We start from the raw sequence: 23,147 nt of genomic DNA on the forward strand, positions 1-23,147 counted from the left end.
GGTGACTTCGGATAGGTTAGAGTTAAATAAACAAAAAAATAAAAATGATCAAACTCATAACAATGAAAGACCATTAAACCATTAACAACTGTTAAAGCCTTTACAAAACATAATCTGTGGGAGGATAGATTCAATCTCAATAAATACCTAATAAATTATAATACATATCTGCAACAGAACATTTAGTAATTACTGATCAACTCTGGAACTCTGGCTATTAAAACAAACCAAGGCTTAATAGCCCAAAAACTTGAAATAACTTAATATGTATGTAATTAAATAAGTATGAATACTACGTTAAGCAATTAACAAAGTGATTGATTTGTAGGATTTGTAAGTGTCTTGAAAATAATATGAAGACAAAATTTTGCTGGTCAAGCCTTACTTCATTTTGATTGGTAACTTCCTTAGCAAACTGTGGGAAAGCTGTGGACAAAATGCATTTTGAATTTAGCAAAACATTTGATAAAGTACCCTGAAGTATCCTTTAAGCACAGTATGAGCTAGATGGCATAGCAATTTATTTTCATTTTCTTTGCTAGATAAACTCTTTTACTTTATATATATTTCTTTTTAATATATTTCTATATATAATGCTTTACAGCCCTCTCTAAGCAGTTTACAGAAACAGCACATTGCCCCCCAAAACCTGGGCCTCATTTTACCGACCTTGGAAAGATGGAAGGCTGAATCAACTTTGAGACAAACTGCTGGCAGTCAGCAGTTAGCCTGCAACACTGCATTCTAACCATCACAGATCTAATCTTTCTTTCTATATTTTTCTATTTACTATATTTTAATATTATTATTCTTTTTTTAATTCTATATTAATTTTATCTGCGTGTCAATCAATCTGTTTTTATTTAGTCATTGAGCACCAAATAAAACAATAAGGTCACAATTAGTTAGGATAAAAAAGAAAATAAATTGTAGTTCAAAAATAGACAAGAAAGATTAGAAGAGATACTATCGCATAATGTGCAAACTGTAGAGCAGAGGTCCCCAACCCCCACTCTACTACCAGGCTGGGAGTTGTTCAAAACCGGGGCACCTGAAGTGGTGAGAGTGTGCATCCCCACTTGCATATCAGGTGAGCACATGCACACATGCTCCGTTTGCAGGTACATGCAGGGTGGATAAAAATGGATGCTTTTTTAAAATTAAAAAATTGGGATTTTAAAAAAATGTAAATCGGACTTTTAAATTTTTTTATCAAATTTATTTTAATAAAATGCTATTGAAGTAAAAATCTACCTAAAGATAGTTTTCCATTTAAGGTACATAAATAATTTTATTCAGCACAAAATGGAGTTTAGCTATGTAGCATGAGGGTGTATATTCTATTGTAACTTTGGGACTGTCGGTAAGTCAACAGTAGGTCAGAGGAGTAGCAGAGATGACAGTTTCTCTTTAAAAATTACGATTTAAATCGACTTAATTTAAATCCATGCTGGGCACATGTGCCTTCTGCTTCAGCAAATGGAATTGGGCACATGCACACGCTTGCCCACCCTTTGCACTGGATCATTTCCCTCAGCCCCCCCCACCCCGCAGCCGCCAGTCTGCAATTCAGAAAGGTTGGGAATTGTGCCTTAGAATATTACTTAGCTGTAGCCAAAGAAATAAAATCAGATTGATCTGAAAATAACAATTTAAGATAAAACAAGTTAGAACGACCAGAATTTTTAGTAAACACTCGAGACAATCATTCCTGGTGAATATCTGCATAGATATTACTAAGGGTATTAGTGAGCTCCTATTCATCAAATGTATTTAAACAAAAACTGAGCAACCACCTGTTGAGATTTCAATTTTCATTTTTGCATATTGGTTGGATTTAATGGTATAAGAGGCCTCTTTACAGTGTGATTCTAGGGGTGGAACTCTGTTCTACAAAAATTGCATACCATGGGAAATGAATGAAAACCACCTCAATATACAGTGATACCTCGGTACTCGAACGCTTCGTTTCTCGTACATTTCGGATAACGAACAAAATTTTCGGCAAAAATTTGCTTCGGTATCTGAACAAAAATTCAGATACCGAACAGCCAGAGAAAATTTTGTTCATTATCCGAAATGTAATCCCGACAGCTTCAGGGGGCTGAGGAGCTCTCTAAGAGCTCCAAGCTGCAGGAAGGGTGGGGGCTGCTGTAATCCCGGCAGCTTCAGGGGGCTGAGGAGCTCTCTAAGAGCTCCAAGCTGCAGGAAGGGTGGGGGCTGCTGCAATCTTGGCAGCTTCTGGGGACTCCTTTCCTCATTGCTTCCTCTTCTTACCTGTAAGCAGCTTCAAAAACTTTCTCCTTCCCTGTGGCTGCAACAGCGGCGGCTTCCCTTTGAGTAGCAACAGCGCCGGGAACGTCACGTGATGAAGGGAAGCTGCCGGATCGATCTCAGCAGTTGCTGCCGCTCTAGCAGCTTCCCTTCATTACGTGACTTCCCGGCGCTGTTACTACTGGAAGGGAAGCTGCCGCTGTTGCAGCCACAGGGAAGGAGAAAGTTTTTGAAGCTGCTTATAGGTAATAAAAGGAAGCAATGAGGAAAAGAGCCCCCCAAAGCTGCCGGGATTGCAGCAGCCCCCACCTTTCCTGCAGCTTGGAGTAGCGAATTTATTTATCCCATTGGAAATAAAGAAAATAGATTTAATTGGTTCCCAGCGAGTTAACAGGGGCTGGGAACCAATTAAATCCATTTCCATTATTTCCTATGGGATAAATAAATTTGGTACTCGACCAAATCGGTTCTCGACCACACTTCTGGAACGAATTGTGGTCGAGTACCGAGGTACCACTGTATTTTATTTATTAAATTAAATTGTTTTAATAATGAGCACATCAAAATAATTCTTGAAAAAAGTTTTTTTCATTACCTGAATTTACTTTTATAACAACTTTCCAACTGCAGTGAAAGAGCAGATGCTGAAGCTTTAAGTGCATCTGTATTGCTGTCGGTTGGCAATTTATAATGTTGGGGATATTACTTTTCATTAAACTGTCTTATCAAATCACAGTGCAATGAATGCTTCTCTCAATTTTACATAATATCACACTAATGATTTCAGCACAACCTGCATATTCTAAATTATATCACAATTTTTTGCTTCAAAATATTCTCTATCTAAACATGCATTTTGAAATGCCTTGTATTATTTTCATCTCACAGATTAGTTTGATTTTATAATTGTTGTGTTCCTTCAAAGCCTGTGAACTTTTAAAATCTCATCCTTTCATAACAAAGATTTGACTACTGCAATGCTCTCTACATGGCGCTACCTCTTAAGAGTGTTCGGAAACTTCAAATTGTGCAGAATGCAGCCACGCAAGTGGTCATAGCGTGGGTCTTCCTAGATACACCCATGTTTCTCCAACACTCCACGGACTGCACTGGTTGCCAATTGGTTTCCGGACACAATTCAAAGTGTTGGTGATGACAAATAAAGCCCTACATGGCATTGAACCAGATTATTTTATTTTATTTATTATTACTTAGATTTGTATGCCGCCCCTCTCCGAAGACTCGGGGCGCCTTCTGCCGCATGAATCCCAGCGACCGGTTAGGTCCCAGAGTTGGCTTTCTCCAAGTCCCGTTGGCCAGACAATGTCATCTGGTGGGGCCTAGGGGAAGAGCCTTCTCTGTGGCGGCCCTGGCCCTCTGGAATCAGCTCTCTCCAGAGATTCGAACTGTCCCCCCCCCTCGCCTTTTGCAAAGGTCTTAAGACTCATTTATGTCGCCAGACATGGGGCAATTAGATCAAGCCCCCTCCCCCCCCATTTATGAAATGTGATGTGTGGTTGTGAAAGAATTGGCTGACTGATTTTAATATATATGGGACTTTAGTAGTAATTTTTTAATTAATTAGATTTGTTGTCGTATTGTTTTTGTATCTTGTCAGCCCCCCCCCCCGAGTCTTCGGAGAAGGGCAGCATATAAATCTAAATAATAATAATAATAATAATAATAATAATAATAATAATAATAATGTTGTAAGATTCTTGAACTTCCCCACATATTTTATTCTCATGCATCAGCCTTATATCTTTGATGATTTTTGCCATGTATTTCAGCCGGGGTGAAATTCAGCAGGTTCTGGAGAACCAGTAGTGGAAACTTTGAGTAATTTGGCCGCCTCTGGCTGGCCCCAGAATGGGGTGGGAATGGACATTTTGCAATATCCTTTCCCTGCCACACCCACCAAGCCACGCCCACAGAACCGGTAGGGAAAAATAATTTCACCCCTGATTTCAGCCTATTAAAAGAGGCGTGGTGGCTTAATGATGCTGGAGAAGATCTCAGCTTTGGTGGTTCAAGCCCTAAGACTGTCTGGCAGGGTGAGCTCCCGTCACTCACCTCAGCTTCTGTCCACCTAACAGTTAGAAAGCATGTTCTATGCGAGTAGATAACTAGATAGCACTTCAGTGGGGAGCTAATGGGTGTTCTGGGCAGGCAATCCAATTCCTGATAGCTCTGACCCTTCGCATTTGTGTGGTAGCTGTGGGATGAGATGGGCCTTGGGTGACCTTGCAGGAAGAGAAACTGGTGTTTCCCTCTGGTGCAAAGCCAGGTCGCCCTCCTGCAGTGTACCTTGGGAACCACACAAACATGTCCTATAAAAAATCTGGTGCCTAGGCAAGCCAAACTATTACTTTTCAATAATATTCTGGTCTCCTGACTTCTGTAACAATGCCATTTGCTAATAACAAGTAATAATAGCCCATTAAAAATCATAGTAGTTCTTTCCTACATTACAATAAATATTAAAATTACTGCTCTTATTGGTTTCCATTTGATAATTAAAATTTTATTTCCTGATCTTCTCTTAGTTTCATATCTGTCTTTTAAATGTATTTATACATTGTTTGAAAAAGCATATTTTCCCCTCATACAGTACTTTCCCTTAAATCTTCGTACTGTTTGCCTCTCCATTTGTGGAACCTGAACACGATTCCTATTAATCTTTGATATATACATCTAGTACCCATCTCATCTGTATTTAAATAGCATGATGTTTGTAACAGTTATTCAATCATCCCCTTTCTATTTATTTTCTTTTCAATTTACTTATTAGGGTACAAACCAAGGCTTTGTTCTTGGTAAAATCCTAAATTTATTGAAGTCATAAAAATATTTATTTAAGTCCAAAGGGAAATCTAAAAAAGCTCAGAAAAAATATATTTTAGCAATAATCTTAAAAATATTAGCAGTTGTTTGAAAGCATAGGGGGAGAGAGTGTGAGACCATGAAGTTTTCTGTCTTAATACCTTAAGCCAGTGTTTCCCAACCTTGGTAACTTGAAGATATTTGGACTTCAACTCCCAGAATTCCACAGCCAGCGAATGCTGGCTGAGGAATTCTGGGAGTTGAAGTCCAAATATCTTCAAGTTACCAAGGTTGGGAAACACTGCCTTAAGCCTATGAGATGGTGTAGATGGGCAGGACTCTCCTCCCACTTAGTTCTCTTGAGTGAGTAGCTTACAGGTGTTTGGGCCACCCAGATTTGTGACATTCCATCTTTAATCCTGGATGGAATACCACTTCCCTATCCAAGAGTAGAGCACTAGCTGGGTGTCTTTCTGAACTAACAGTTCTGCTCAATGAGCAGGTGTCAACTGTGGCCAGTTTCAACTGGTATACCAGTTGCACCCTCTCCTACATTGAGGAAGTTCTCTAGATAGATACTGAAGGTCACTTCATGGCTTAACTACCACAAAAATAGACCTGCCCTTGAATAGAACCTGGAAGCTTCAACTGGTCTTGGTATACCATTATTATTATTATTATTATTATTATTATTATTATTATTATTATTATTTAGATTTGTATGCCGCACCTCTCCGCAGACTCAGTCTGTGAGCTGCATGTTGCCAGTTTACTATACTGCTTTAAAAAGAATTGGCTAATGATAAATCATAGAATGATATCTGTTTTATTTTTTTCTTAATCATGGAGAGAGGAAGGGACAGAATATGTATGATCTTTTTAAAGCATCCTACCATGGTAATGATTTTCTGGCCAAGGGGAAAAACCCATACACAACCAAATCCATGTACTATTACCAATACAAAAACACACACATTCAAAATTAATGGAACATCTTTAACTGCAATGCAAACTGTTTGCAATTTCCTTCCGATTGTACCATCCTATGTAAATATGTTTCCCATTTTTAATAGACATTTTCAAAAGGGCATGATAAATTGTTTTATTAAAACATGCATAGAACATAACACCTGATATTTAAATCTATTAAGAATTCTTGTATTGGACAATATTTTATAAAAATACCAAATTGTAATTTACAGTAAACAAATTTTAATACCTTATAACAATTTTAGAAGTATTTATACTTATCTTTTTAATACTTAAATCCCTTGTTTTCCAATGTCACGTGAGTGCTTTTTATGTAGCATTTGGTTTTTCATTTTTAAATTGCCACTACTATAAGGATGCAATTTCATCTTTGCTCCCCAATTAATATTGCATCATGTACATTGCTTATGAAATTCCTTTTCAATGTAGTTCAGCAAGCTCATTGATACAGACTATTCTACAGTTGACATTACCACAAACTGATAAATGACCAGTAAGTTTAATTGATACCAATCCTCTGTAAGCAACTAGGAACAAGCTATTTTTCCCACTCTACTTCCTACAAGTATAGTAATCTTCATCAATTTCATTAAATATACATTTGAACTATGTGTTTACATTTCAATGGTTGAATGTGACGCTGTGTGTGTGTACATGTGCACGTATTTTACTTCCAGAGAATCTTACCCTTCATAGATAAAGCTATCAACACCCTTTCTTATTTCATGAAGCATTCTAAGAAACTTGATAATCTGTACACTTTTTTGTGACATTTGTATTTTTTCTAATATAAGCTATTGCCAAATATGTATGTGAGATGTTTATTTTTGTATTTATTTTATGTAGTTTATTCATTCAAAAATGTATTTTTGTTTAAATGTGTGTTACTTTGGAATAGAAAAAGGCACAGGACCAAACACAGCATGGCAGAAATCAGAATTCAGTAACACTAACCATAAGAATATTTATGAATAGTTGTGTGTGGAGTCTAAATGTACTGCATTTTATATAAAATAAAAATATAATCGTAGTAAACTTAAAATCAATCACAAAAAAGCTTTTCTGCAATAAAAAGGAAGCATTTGATGAGGAATAATTTTAAAAACTATACTGAATATGAAAGCAGCTTGATTCTCAGTAGTTAGGATTGCCAAGGGTCTACTTTAAATGCCAGCCTAATAATAAGTACTCCCCCCGCCCGAGTGAATAAACATTTCTTCTACAGGACATCCCCCCCCCCCCAAAAAGTGGGAAATTTAGAAGCAAAGCTTTCCTCCTTCTTTCAAGCAATGAATATAGAGGCTTGATAGCTCTCTAAACGGGTGGGTCTCCAAACTTGGCAATTTTAAGACTTGTGGACTACAACTCCCAGAATTGAAGTCTACAAGTCTACAAGTTGCCAAGTTTGAAGACCTCTGCTCCAAACTATCCCTATCTACATAGGTATAACCAAAGTGTCCTTCTAATATATTAAATCCCATTAATCTTAATTAACAGTAGACATTACTTATTTTATAATATGGCAGAAACATGAGAAATTGTACAAAATGTATCAGTGATGTTTATCTTCCAAAAGAACTGCATTTTCAATTATTGTGTTTTCTCCTTCTATCCCAGTACACAAACTGAAAATCTACATGAGGATTGGATCTGTCTAGAATAGATTCATAGCAGACACATCACACAGGGTTTGTTTCTAAAGTTACCAATCCTAAAATGAACCATTACAAAGACATCCATTTCAAGCAATCCACAAAATTCTGCAAAATTCCTTATTTTTAAAAATATGCTTTTGTCTGTCTGTTAACTATTCTGTTACTACAGAGAAAATTTGTTAGTGACAAATTACATGCTTGTAACAAGATATTTTCTATGTTAAACATTTTATTTACATAATACATGGTAGGATAGAAACAGGAAACAATAAAGATTTTTTGAATCAACAAACCATATTTTTAATACCTAAAATTTATAGCTTATTTGCTTTAAAGAAAGTAATTTCTCTGCAGTTACATATTCTTGGGTAATAAAAATGAAGCCCTTTCCCTGGGCAACAATTTGATCAACTTTTTAATCTCATATCATCAGCATTTTGGTTATTTCAGCTAACTTCAACCTGTGGATGAAATCTAACTGTATCCACATGGACACTATAAGCAGTGACCATGCTCCCTCACACTGTTACGAGATGTTATCTCCCCAAACTCACTAGAGAGTAGAATCTGAGGTCATACCTCTGTGCTGCAAGTAGAAGAGGGTGGGTCTACTTGTGCAGCAGCAATTATTCTACATGTAGAAAATAATTTAGTAAGCTAACTATAATTGTAGGGTCATATTACAATATAGTACATATTCTGGTGGAGAGGGTTAAAAGAATAGGTTTATGAAAGAAATTCAAATTAAGTATTTGAAACTTATTAGGGAAGTGGAACAAAAATACACTTTATCTTCTCGAAAAATGTTTTATACTGTGTTGCAGATTTTAAAATAAAAATCCGACATCAAAGGTTTTTAAAAATATCTACCACATTAAAATTTGGAATTAACTTTGTTAATAAATAAACATGAATAACTAGTTTTCTTCAGCAGAATCACATATAAACATATATTTTTCCATGAAAATGAATAATGAAAACTAAAATCTGAAGATCAGGATATCAGAAATATTACTGCCTTTTGCATTTTCATATTATGGGCATTCAAAATTTAATATAGGATTAAAATATCCAGAACTCAAATTGTAAATTTAGTTCTTGAAAACTCCACACTATAAGCCTTATATCCAGCATTTTAAAAGCTTCCCTTTTCAGAACACATCGAAAATATAAGGAACAAAAAAGTAACAATCTGCGGAGAGGGGCGGCATACAAATCTAAATAATAAATAAATAAATAAATAAATAAATAAATACAACATTGTTCTAATTAATTCAAACATCTATAAAACAATGCTGTAAATGTATACATCTATACAACATCTATAAACAATGCTGTAAATGTATACATTTATAACAGAGAACTGTTATAACGTCTCATATCTTCAAAAACTATCCCTGATCTCGTATTTTAAATAGAATAAATGGGAAATAATTCTAAGAAAATTTAGTAACTCTGCCACATGCAGCGTTCTATAGCTAAGATTCCAAAATAGCAACATGTATCCTCATCCTTTACTAATCAGCATAATAGACTAGAATACAAAATCACCATCAATGACAAATTGCACGTAAGAGATTTCTTTTATATCTTTTTGATAATGTAATGGAAAGTGTCTTTCAGCACTTTGACAAACTCTATTGCTGGTTAAAAAGAAAGTGTCATTGCACACACAAAGATAATTTTTATTATGTATATTATGACTTGCTTGTCTTAAAGAAGTGCTATTTTCTGAAAAATCTGTAATGTAACTTAAAGAGTCCAAGCTTCTCTTTCATCCACTCCTCAGAAACAGAGATAGTGACTTCACATCCTTTGACATCAGCAGAGCTTGAAAGAGGGGAGGGGAGCACCAGGGTCGAAAGCAGTAAAACCTGTTTAACATTGCAAGCAGCCCAACCAATTGTTCAATCGTTTAAAAATAAAAGTATAAACCTGCTGTCTAATTTTGCAACTTTAATAAATCTGCATCAAAACAAAAATGGATTCTTCCACAAAAGACTTCCTGCTTTCCTTACCCGAGAATCACAATAGCTATTCACAGAAGGTTACAATTCATTCAAACACAAATAACTCACCTCTAATATGTAAAAGGGCCACGGGCTGGAACGGCCCATTTGAATTGGCTGCTTCTACCACCATTCTGTTGCCAGCTTTATTACATGTCAACATTTAGGCTTCAGCAGAGAAAGCGATGTACTCCTTAAGGCAAGAAACCAGCCTCCATTTTAGTTTAAAAAAAAAAAGAAACTGAAGCTCTCTGCAGCTGGAGGGAACTGGCTAGTTAGTGATGTCAGCAGAGATGAGAAAGCTGATTGGCTACCGACATCAACTTAAAATGACTCTAGAAAGCTGCAAATGAAAAGAGCTCTCTGTGTGACTGTCACTGTGCATTCAGCGTGTACGGGAGATTGTCAGCTTGCTCACACTTCTATTCATCACTAGTAAATGAAAATCTAAACCACTCTTTGAAAATGTTAGCAAAAAAGGCAGAGTATAGCAGCATAACATGATAAACATATTTAAGTATCGTAGGAATGAAAAGGAATTTTCATGCAATCAGAAGATTAATATGTTCACACTATAAATGCTCATACATTTATGTCGCATTTGACATAAATATCAAACATTTCTCTTTCATCCCTGTAACGAACTTAGATCAAATATACTGTACAAACATTATGCCTATACTTTTAAGGCTTTATAAAATTTTCTATAACTGTTCAGAAAAAAATATCTTTTTTTCTGCCATCCCCAAAATACACATTATGCATATGTAAATTCCTTTGAAAAGTTTGAAAGCAACAGTTACACTGAATTTATTCATACATCTTTTTTTTTTTAAAAAAAAAACTGTTACGGTATGGGGAACACACAAAGTTTGCTTGCAGGAAAGTCATATATTTTTTCAGGAACCTTTACCTGATTTTTTTCTGGACATGGAAAAAATATTCTGTTTTTTTATCACATTTGTCCTGCTGTTAGTTTTCTGATTATTTATTACAGAGTAATTGATTTTACAGTGGACTAGTGCAATCAAGAATTTAAAAGCAACTAAGACTCATTTCATTAATTGAATTTGAGATTTTTTTTCCCTTCAATAATGCAAATCTCAGGAGACAGAATTTAAAAAGAGGGGGAGAAAGAAAATAATTTATGTTCAAATGGGCTTTTTCATGAATATGGGCAGATAGGTATGATAGTATACATGATTGAGAAAATAAGATTGCTATATGTATTACTGCAAAGCTGCTCTCAATGTTATTAGCCTGAAGTAATATTTTGTTTACCTATCTTACCTCTATATGAGATGTTTGGTACATTGTTTTACACAACATTTTTGACTCATTGTATGATATTGTCTCCCTCCCTCCCTCTCACTCACTTACACACACACACACACATAGGGGGGGGGGAATAAACCATGGGTCCCCAACTCCCAGGCTGCGTCCCACTACCAATTAGAACTGGCCACATGGGAGCACAAGTGTCCGTCACTTGCATGACTATATGTAAATAGCAAAAAAATACTGCATTGACTTGCGTTCTGAAGCAATTTTCAAAATGTGCAAATCAGACTGTATGAGTAGTCCTCTTTCAGTAATCACAAATGGCTCTGACAACTTGGTTGTTCAACAAAGTTTGCTAAGTAAAAATCATGTGAATGTGACTGTTTACAATTTTACGTCAACTTTCTTTACTTTTTGCTACTGCCTTCAGATGAAGGAAACTGTGTTTTTTCCCCTCCCTCCCTTGATATGGGGTAAAAGCAAGTGAAAGTAACAGCAGTTTAAAAATATGTTGCCATTAATTTGTGCATTGACAATTTAAAATTTGCAGGACAGATACCAAAGAACAACACTAAGGGAGATGCTAGTCAGTAGTAAATCTTGACAAATCATTCTTGAATATATTTACAGCATGAGAAGGTATACAGTGTTCCCTCGATTTTCGCGGGTTCGAACTTCGCGAAGAGCCTATACCATGTTTTTTCAAAAAATATTAATTAAAAAAATACTTTGCGGGGTTTTTTCTATACCATGGTTTTTCCCATCCGATGATGTCATACGTCATCGCCAAACTAATAATTTTTGCAAATAAATAACAAAAAATAATTATTGTTAATGAATAATTATGTTTACAAATATCAGGATCACTAAGTCTTATTCAATGGTGAGTACCAGTAATAATGGTGAGTAAATGGTTGTTAAGGGAATGGGAAATGGTAATTTAGGGGTTTAAAGTGTTAAGGGAAGGCTTGTGATACTGTCCATAGCCAAAAATGGTGTATTTACTTCCGCATCTCTACTTTGCGGAAATTCAATTTTCGTGGGCGGTCTTGGACCGCATCCCCCGCGAAAATCAAGGGAACACTGTAACCCCAAACAGCCAGATAACCCTAAAAAGCAGGGAAGCTTTCCAGAACTCAACTTACAAGGAAGATAAAAGAGCAAATCTTTCCGCCTCTCTCCTACCATTTGCTATGCTCAGCCCAGCACTGGGATAATTAGCAAAGAAGTAAATTACAAGGGAGTAAGGGAAAAGATTACAAGGGAGTAAGGTAAAGGTTCCCCTCACACATATGTCTTAGTCGTTCCTGACTCTAGGGGGTGGTGCTCATCTCTGTTACAAAGCTGGAGTCCGCGCTGTCTGAAGACACCTTTGTGGTCATGTAGCTGACATGACTAAACGTCAAAGGCACACGAAACATTGTTACCTTCCCATCAAATGTGGTCCCTATTTTTCCACTTGCATTTTTACATGCTTTTGAACTGCTAGGTGGGAAGAAGCTGGGACAAGTAACGGGAGCTCACTCCATTATGTGACGCTAGAGATTCAAACTGCCGACCTTTCGGATCGACAAACTCAATGTCTTAGCCACTGCATCCTTAAAGGGGGTAAGCATACACATCAAAAAGAATTCACCGGCATGAGGCTGGCACATTGGATGCTTAGGAGGCAAAAGAAAGCCTTTATTGTGAAATTGATTAGGGTCTTATTTCAGGCAACAAGGCCTGAGGTCAAAGAGCCTACTGAGGGTTAGGGACTACATGTACAGTATCATAGAAGACTTGATGGGGATTTTAAAAAGATGGGGAAGGGTGGAAAGAGAGGATATTATGTTAGAAGCAAATCAATAATAATCTAAAAGATGAAAAATATTATGCTTATAACATTCCTTTAACTCCATAAAAGCAATTTTATAAAAATCACTTTTTCAAGAATTAGGCACATTTCTTTATAAGTATAATTTTTAGGAATTAATTTAATGTTGCATGGTACTTTCCTTCTTAGTATTTTATTGTTTAGCACAATTTCATATTCATTTAGGTAAGCATGCACAGGCCTCATTTCATCCATTCTTTCCCCCCACCATTTTTTGATTTCACTTTCTAGGACTATCATAAAAAGGAGAAAAAACTGCAGTGATATATTTTTGACCTAAAGCATTTTTAAAAATTCGATTCTTATTTAATTAAACTTTCTAGAGCAGGAGTACTGTTGTGGGCTGGATTGTGACACAATCCAATGTTTTTTGCCTTTGCGGAGCTGGAGTGGGTGTGGCCTGCATAGGCAGTATCCGACCCATAGGCCGCCAATTTGACTGGCGTGTTCTAGAAAATGTGTTCAACCACATACAGGTAGTCCTCGATTTATCTCCACAATTGAACTCAAAATTTATGATGCTAAGCAAGATATTTGTTAAGTGGGTTTTGCCCTGTTTTATGACCTTTTTGCCACCTTTGTAAAGTGAATAACTGCAGTTGCTACATTAGTAACATAAAATTGTTAGGTGAATCTGGCTTCCCCATTGACTGCTTCAGTTGCCAAGCATATGAATTTTGATCACATGGTCATGAGGATGCTGCAAAAGTTGTATGTGTGAAAAATAGTCATAAGTCGCTTTTTTCAAAGCCTTTGTAATTTGTAAGTCACTAAATGAATGACTATAAGGATTGCCTATATACAAGTACACAGCAGACAGCATCTTTATTCAGGCTGTGCAATTCTTTGCTGGGAGAGTTTATTAGGTCTTCTCCTGTTCCCCACTGAGGCAGAGTAAATTTGAATTATTCCAACATGCTCTTATTTAAGGATAGATTTCTGTACTCTCCCTCAAGAATGCTGTATTTCCACTATTTCATTCTACTTCCTACTTAGGAATCCTATTTAATATTCATTCCTAAATACTAAACATTCTATGTAATTCTCTTCCAGTGTAGAATCTATATTTCAACACTTTCCATCTCCCTTATGTTGTAATCTGTTTAGGGACAACTATAGACTTATGGAGACTTAGCAAGGGATAGCTATGTGTGTAGAACTACATCTGTCTATTCAGATTTGTAGCATGTATGATGGTATCAATCAGGAACTTCATACAATCTGAGTAATGAGAACGAGGACTGTAACTTAAATTTAACATTACCCATAATCAGTGTTAAGGCACATTTTTGATTCACAGTTTGTTGAATAAACTAAAGCAATCTGGGTTACACACTGAAACCACATTGCTAAGATCTAGCAATTTTATAGCTTAGCATGATATAAAATCCAGCCATTATCTGCCTTTCAATGGTCACAAATTAAATTTATTAATTTATTATTTATTTGTTCGATTTCTAGGCCGCCCATCTCATGAGAGTCAGGGCGGCTTACAACATATTAATACATAACAATGGAAGAAATCGAATAGATAAAACATCACTATAAAAACCCATTAACTTAAAACATATCACAGACAACCCATCTCACACAACTTTGTCATATCTCCAACAATCAAACAATAATAGGGGCTAGCGCAAAGTGACCAAGTTCAACAACCCCACGTTTGCCGCCATAGATGTATTTTTAAGCTCTTCCGGAAGGCTGGAAGACTGGGAAGAGTACGGATCTCTGGGAGGACTTGATTCCAGAGGGCAGGGGCAATCAGAGAAAAGACTCTTCCCCTAGGGCCCACCAGCCGGCACTGTCTAGCTGATGGGACATGGAGAAGGCTGACTCTGTGGGCCCTAACTGGTCGATGGGATACCTGAGGCATTATGCTTAGGCTTCTTGAAAGTGGACAGCAACTTTAAAATAAAATATCTTATATTTCAGTTTATTTTCTAGTAAAGCTTTTATAGTAATTATAAGTTATCTTCCTAAGTATGCTACATTGTAAATTAAATTTCATTGTTTATCAAAGTTCTAAAATGAAATAAAATACCATTGACTCTTAAAAAGAATACACTGTTTAAAAACATTACCAAGCAAAGCTAGTATTGTTAATATATTAGCAGACTCAAAAGCCACACAGAACCAAAAATATACATACATACATACATACACATACATACTAATTGTCAAATTAGAAGGTTTTTTGGAATATGGTTCAAGTTTTATATATTCTTTCAGATACCAGCATTTAACTGAGCAATAACAAACCTTTAAGAAGGCACATACAAATAAAAAAACTCAGCATCTCAGTATCATGTACACTGAACATGTCAAAAATTAGAAAGTGCATATCCATTTTATCTCCACCACTTCCCAATTTCATCCAGATTAAAAAGAGAATTGATGCACATGCAATGCTGGCTTTCTAACAAAAATGAATTAAATAGGCTATCAGTCATTTGCATGTCACATGCAGCCAGTCTAATCAAAACACACCAGTATAACTCAGCCTATACTTAAAAAGGCTAAAATACAGAGCTAACATCACATACGGCTCATGTCCATGAGGCACAATTTAATGGCTGCCTACCTTAAAATTGACCTCTATGAAAGATGCATCCATTTTTCAAATCCTGAATTGAAAAAAAAGTGAGCTGGACTTTGAAGGATATATGGCACATATTTTAGAACCAGGTGATTATCTTCATTTTTTAAGGCAAAATCAGCCCTAAAATGGACTCTCTAATAATTAAACATTAAAATTGATTTAATAAGGGTTTATAGTGTAGAAATATGTCCATTATTCAACATGCACAATTGGTTATGAGTAGCAACAATTTCATCAGACTGTATGAAAAAAAATGCACAGAACATATTTGGATTGTTTAAAATACTAGCCACTAGAATAAAGTTGCTCCACTTCATGAATATTTTGTTTTTACAACTGGTCTGCACAAAATAAATATAGGACATCTGCATTTATCATGTAATAAATTCTATAAAATCCTAATACATACAGTCCAATGGACAACATTTAAGACTTAACATAGCCACAATGGTGTAACTTTGAGCAAATTACATTCTTTGCACCCATTTTCCAAAAACAGAGCAAGATTAATGATAATTCAGATCCAGGATTTTTGTAAAACAAACAAGAAATATTTATAAAGATATTTTATTAAGATATTTTCCATACATTTTCTTCCTTTTTTATTCACTGTTCTCTATTTCCTTCAGATAAGCTATCTGAGATATTCATGTTATATCATTAAAACTGAAGGCCACATATACTTCTTGTAAAGCTTTACTGAAACATGAAGTAATGAAAACTGTTTTTAGGTTGAACAGATCAATATCATCCCACCAGATAATATTATTTTGTGGGATGATATTAACTGAGGGTGAGGATGGTATTAAGACGATACTGATTAAGTGAGGATGCTATTAAGGGAGGGAGGCGGAGCCAATTAAGTGGTTCCACCCCAGATGTATAATGGACCCTGAGGGGTTCCAGAAGGAGCTTGGGGTAATACCAGACTCCCTAGTCCACAATCCAGATGAGTACCTAGTGGCTGCCTGGAATAGGGTGGCATCAGGTGCACTGGACCATATTGAGCCTTTGCAACTTCTCCATGGCAATGGATCCAGAAAGCTCCCTGGCTTTTCCGGCAGGCTTGGGGCTGTTGATCTCGCAATTTGGGAAATCCGACCTGAATGATATGTATGTATGTGATTTTTTAACTGTTTTTTAATCGTTTATGATGTTTTTAAATGTATTTTCTATATCCTATTGTAAGCCACCCAGAGTCTTTCGGGAGTTGGGCGGCATAGAAATACAATAAATTAAATTAAATTAATTACAGCCTCAGGAGAGAAATCAAACCTATTTTTATTCTAACTGAACAAGCACAAAATTTGAAAGTATTAAAATTATACAGAGAAAACATACTGTAGTCTAGTAATACACTGCAATTATCTCACTGTTCCTATGAAGTTGTGTGTAATCCATAGTTTTGCTTTCTTCTCCCATTTTTATTTTCAGATCAAAGCTTGTTTTTTTAAAAAAGGAAATCAGCATTTGCCCAGAAAACATGATGATTTTTACTGAGCAAATGACAAAGGCAAATATATTTTATAAATAAATACCCATCAGACAGCACACTGAAGTTTATCGTGATCAAGAAACAGCACCACAGTTCAGTCATTATATCAGTAATATAATAATGATAATGATAATAATGATAATAATAATAATAATAATAATAATTTATTAGGTTTGTATGCCACCCCTCTCCGAAGACTCGGGGCGGCTCACAACAGTAATAAAAACAGTATAACAATGTCCACTTTCAAAATCACAAAACCAGTCATGAACATACTGTATGATATAAGGAAAAGCAAGCAGGGGAATTCCTATTGTGTGAGCAGCAAAAGTTGACCTGAAGAAAGTTTGGTGTAACTTACAATGGAATTTGCTGGTGCCTTGTCAAAGAGGGAACTTGCAATGTATAGTACTGGTATAAAAGTTACCTCACAAAGCAGGTACATCCTAGCCAGCACCCTAGGTTCTTTCAAGATAAGATCTCATTATTACAAGTATTTAATATGAAAAATGAAGAAATCCAGATTTTATGTTAGTAATTTAGAAATCAGGCTATTACTATAATTCATTATCAAATGTTTGCTTTTCACTTTGGCATGTTGTAGAAATTAATGTCTTACAAACTACACAAAATGCCTCCACTAGATCTTATTTAATTCTCTTTTCCTCATTGTTTGGAGGGATCCCATGATTATCAGCCCAATATATAAAAGCTTTTAAATCCTAATAATGGCACCTGTGTATTTCAAATGTACTTACTAAGCATAATAAAGAGATTCAGAAAGCATAATTCTGTGCATGAATTTGTAAGTGACAAGACTCTAAGCATGTACTATCAAACCTTTCTAAAATAGTTAATTACAAAATACGATATAATATCATTAGATCCTATGCTGTTTCTAGTCAAGTGTTATCTTCTGTTTATTTGCTGATCACCCTATGTTTAAAAACCTGGCAGTTTCATGGAAGAGCAGTGCCTCTTTTTCTGAAGTTACAAACGCAAATTTTAGCTTATTTAAAGTAAGATGCTGTGCAGAAAGGGAATATGCTTTCTAGAAATATAAAATTAAAACTTCTAGAAATTTTAATTTTGTAATTCACAGTCATAAAATTATTCATAGCCATCAATATAGCAAGCAATGCATTCCTCTATTTTGCATATTCTACAATATTTCTATTAAAACAATTTGATGGCAGTCATTCAAAAATGTATTCATAGATGTTCTCCATAGATGTTCTCCACACAGGTGGCTTCCTACTGGTTTGGGCCAGTTCTGCAGAACTGGCTGTAACTTGGTGGCCTGGGTTGCTGAACGGGCAGTGACCCAGTCCTGCCACACCCCTGAGCTGGTTCTTTTGGCGGTGCCATCTTGCTTTCTCCTTCAGTGCATGTGCAGAAGTTTTTTCAAAGTGCTGTGCAAACTGGCAGCAGGAGAATCTAGAATCCATCCCGTAACAAAAGGGAGTGTGATCATATGTTCCACTCTCTAGTTCAACACTTGCATACAGTACGCTTTAAAATTCTACAGCCTCACATTAAACTGCTTCTATTAATTTGTTGCTTTAAATTTAACCCCTTTATGAGCATAAATTATCAACTATTTTTTCCTGGACATTATCACAGCATGCTATACGAATTTGGACAACTCTGCTGCTTCTCCCCTAAAGCAATAATCTTGCTATACTTCCTTAGCAATAGTGTGTGAACAATCTGGTTAATGCTCTGTGATGCAGTGTGAAGATTTGATCTTTGAAGGGAAAAGTTCAGGAGCTCTGCTATAAAAGCTTAAATGAATCCACAACAACACATTATATTACCAATTTTTTTACAACCAACATTTACTTATTTCAATTTTTATGTCTGCTTCTTATGCCAAAGTGAAGCTGAGTGATGAACAAGTAAAAAACATTAGGGAAGTAATAAAAAATAGATATAAACATAATACAAATAAGAGAGCAAAATGACAAAAAGGCAACTCAGGAAAAAATAATCCACAATAAATTATTATCTGACAGGCTTGACTAACTCTATGATCCCACACCTTTGGAATCCCCACCGGCATTATGATTTTTTTGGGGGGGGGATACAAATACCTTTGAAAGCTGGCAGTTTTTGGAGTTCTCTACTAGTCGTAATACTAAATTTTGAAGAACTCTGCCGTTTTTCTTTCTTTGCTGCAGCTTGTGTAGAGGTTACTTTGATTTTAGATAGCTGTGTTGCAGATGATACAGCATTCGATTTTTTGCACGAGACCTGTTTTAAAAAGCAAAACATCATGAGACTTCTTAAAAGGGATGTTAATTAGGAAGCAACAGATTTTATTGATACAAACTTCACTTAATGTTGTTAATAATGTTTTTCAGAAGTGGTTTGCCATTGCCATCTTCCTAGGGATGAGAGAAAGAGACTGGCCCAAGATCACCCAGCTGGTTTTTGTGCCTAAGCCTAAAAGGAAATGGTACACAGTGAAAGGAAGCAGAGTTAGAAAGCTTTAATGTAAATGAACAAATGCCATGTTATCATCAAAATCCATAAGATAAAGGTTCTTGAGAAAGAGGGTGATGTCCACTGTTCGTTTTTCTTTAGAAAAGAAGGATTTTTTAAAATAATGACCCTATGTTTGGTTTTCTTTAAGCTTTCTCTAATTACAAAATAAACCATCACACAATTTTGGAGATTAAATGACTGAAAACTGCTTTTAATATATTTTGATTTCTTTTTCTCTTTTATTCAATTTTTTAAAAGCAGATAAGAAATTTACTAAAGTTACTGGAATTGTTTATTATCTATAGTAGCTGGTTCACTGAGTTTCAATTTTTTTTACAACTTTAGAGGAAGGCGAACATTATAGTTATATATCCATCCTAAGATAAAATACAAGAAATAGTATAAGGGCAGACTAGATGGACAATGAGGTTTTTTTCTGCCGTCAATCTTCTATGTTTCTATAGTTGCACAGAAGCTACTTAGTTTGCTGCTCAAGCAAGATTTCAACAAAATTCCACTTTCCCACTTTAGAAATAAACCTTACAGCTGTGGGGTTCTTGGGGTTCTGAACTTGATGGTTTTCTTGCAGCTGTTCATTACCAAACTGGGTAACATCAACAGTAGGACTGATATTACCTAGTTGGTAACAAAACATCTGCAAAAAAGCCACCAAGAGCACCAAGGATCCCAGAATTCAACACTGAGCTACAGATCTTATAGAGTTAAGTCAATAACACATACTTCCATTTCTAGAGAGAATATTCTTCTTTTTGGATATCTTGAAATTCATGACAATAGTCATGTTCAAACCTTTATTTCTAATGTGGGGATGGTTAGTGTTCCTATATACTGTATATATAACTGAAAGAACATAGATGTACCTTTCTCTTTTGAATGAAATGTGTATTAATATAACAGTTAAAAATTGAATTGTACTACGAGAAATTACTGCTTTTTCTTTGCGATACTTCCCTGACACAACCTTATAGATGTTGTAAAATATCATATTTTATTGAAGACAAAAATTGGATGAAATCACAGGACATTCCTTCCCCACCCCTTACAAAAGTGAGGGCTCTTGCCTTCATGGGTTTTTTTTTGGAAAAATGTATTTTAAAAGTGTTAACTTGCAGAGAAGCCTTTCGATGTGCTATTTAAATTGCACAATTTTTCTTCCTATAGATATTACTTTCTCATTAATAAGTCATAAGTGCTGAAACTTGTGCTGATAGGCCCCTTTCTTGCTGCTAACCAGTTCTAGAATCATCTTTATTCCTAATGTTATCCTTAAGCCTTGAACAAAATGCATTTGGCCATAACATTATACAGATTACAAATGATAGGTTTCTGTCTTATCACTCAGATTTCATCTCTGCCTTTTGATTTAATTTTTTGTTTTTACATATTTCTTAAAAAAACACATCAATCTATTTTGTGACTGGCCATGTCTTCAAGATGAACTTTTTGGGAAAATGCCCAGAACACATTCTCAAAAGCACCAGTGATTCAAAGAGGATTGGGATACCTGCATGTGTACTTATTTCAAAACTATGATTTAATTTTCACAATAAACCTACCCTCTGGACATAAAAACTGAATAACTGAATAACCTCCAATAGAGGAAACTAGATTTAGAGTATATTAAATTTCAGCATATACAATTGTTCATAATTGTTGTGAAAACAACAAATTTTATATTAGAAAATGGGATTTTTTCTAATGTTATACGCAAGATTATTGCATACTATAGAACAGAGCACTGAAATAATATAATTACTTCAAAGTTGATTTTTATATGTGCTCAAGAAAAGAATACCTTGAGGAAATTGCTGAGAAAAATTACTTACTTCCCAAACCATTTCCCCTTTCATAATCTTTAGCCCTTTGAGAAAAGGTGTTTGGATGGGTTTATAACTTAAATTTAATAGTGATCAACTATTTCGAGATACTTAAATTTATCACTACTTAAATTTTCAGATTCTTAAAATCTGAGGATGTGTGTGTTTGCTAATAAGAAGTAAACTACAGGCACTGATCATTCAGTCTAATTCTTTACAATATTAATTTCCATAACTCTGGAACTAAACTCACAACTACAGATACAAAAATGTAAATATATCAAAGCAATTATGATAACGATGAATTCGAACTCATCTTAGTCAAGATTCTAGATAATTTGTTTTCATTATACAAGATTGGTTTGAATCATCATTCATTACTGCTATAAATCTACCATAAAACATCCAAAAAGCCAAAAAAAGCTTTTCACCCTACCCTTGCATTATAGCCTCCTTTAATATCACAAAGGCTTCCAAAACAGCATGCACAAAACCTGCTCACTTTTAAAATCTCACATGCAATCGTGACACATACAGAATCACTTAATGCTCACAAAAACTGTACCATTATTTAATATGGTATATTTTTCAAATATACTTCTTGGTTAGCTGCCAATATATAACTGGCACACACAAAATAAGGGTAGAATGAGAATTTTAGGAAAATTTCTACACTGGACAATGATGAACATTACTAAAAACAATACTAAGATGATACAATAAATTACACATAGCCATATTCTAATTACATTTAGAATAAACGGTCAATAAAATATCCCTTCAAATCAAGCTTGAATTCCAAGAACAGCATTTTTTGTAACAATATAGAAAGGTGGTTTTTTTTAACCATTCCCTTATTACAGATTTTCTTTTCACATATCCTACTTTAATCTATAGCTTATTCTGGAAAGCTCTAGTAGTCTCTCATCCGGGTTCTGACTAGACCGAATCCCCTTTTCATTTTCTTGACATCAGCCAAGATTGGCTAGATATTGCTACTGCTGTGAAATGTTAAAGTATATTAAGTTGTAAAAACATGGGTGGCTTTGCAATTTTCTTCTTGCATTCTGGGATGAAGAAACAGTAACCCCTCTATTTTTGAACACACAAGAGTATAATTTCAGATAAGGGATTTGAATTGGGTAAAACGTGTAAGAACTTGGTAGCAAGAATAAGGGGAAAAAAGTCATTTCAGCAAAAGTGAAGATTCCAAGATGGCCCTAATCTAATTGTCTTTTCAGCTGTGCTAGTTACTAAGTTTAAGGAACTAATGGAGAAGATGCCAAATATTGAATAATTTGGAGGATAGCAATCAGAAATTGTTTATAAAAAGAATAAGATAAAAAGTGCAATTCTGCCTCTATCAAGATCAAAACTGATATATGTTACCCAGGAAATAATGCAAATTAAAGATTGCAACACTGGTTTCAGAAAATTCAATTCCTCCCCACTACTTCTTTCATAATAGAAAACATTACACAGTTTTAAAAGAATGAATTATTTAAAATATAAAATTCCACCTTGGACAGGAAGGTAACATTTTTCCCCTACTTGATAATCAGCATTTAAAAAGACTTGATTACTAATTAAGTTTGAGTTGAACAAAATATCCTAAAAATCTGTTACTTCAAAAAGGATTCTTAAGATTTCTATATATATCCAGAGACAAGCTGCATTTGAATATGCAAGTTCTCTATTTTCATAGAACTTTAATTTCAAACTGGGCAACAAGATTCATTAGTATTCCCAAGCCACAGTAGTGGCCACAATTGTGGAAACCTTTTGGGAAAAGTATGCAGCTGCGGGAGCAATCATGG

General features: G+C 35.1%; 1 protein-coding gene across 5 annotated transcripts in view; it reads right to left on the reverse strand.

The window, feature by feature from the left end:
- The window catches only part of PPP2R5C (protein phosphatase 2 regulatory subunit B'gamma), a 76,449-nt gene that overhangs the window by 44,116 nt on the left and 9,186 nt on the right, over positions 1–23,147 (reverse strand). For 3 of the 5 annotated variants that reach the window (XR_011559156.1, XM_070752148.1, XM_070752137.1), the window contains exon 3: positions 19,099–19,258. Coding sequence is in view for 4 of the 5 variants with exons in the window: in XM_070752148.1 (XP_070608249.1) it covers positions 19,099–19,258 (160 nt within the window). In the remaining variant the exon portion in view is untranslated. Of the gene's footprint in view, positions 1–9,820; positions 10,005–19,098; positions 19,259–23,147 lie in introns of those variants that run through there. The other 2 variants (XM_070752173.1, XM_070752159.1) reach the window with 2 other exon arrangements.

Source organism: Erythrolamprus reginae, chromosome 1 (assembly GCF_031021105.1).
Source record: "Erythrolamprus reginae isolate rEryReg1 chromosome 1, rEryReg1.hap1, whole genome shotgun sequence".
Classification (NCBI taxonomy): Eukaryota; Metazoa; Chordata; class Lepidosauria; order Squamata; family Dipsadidae; genus Erythrolamprus; species Erythrolamprus reginae.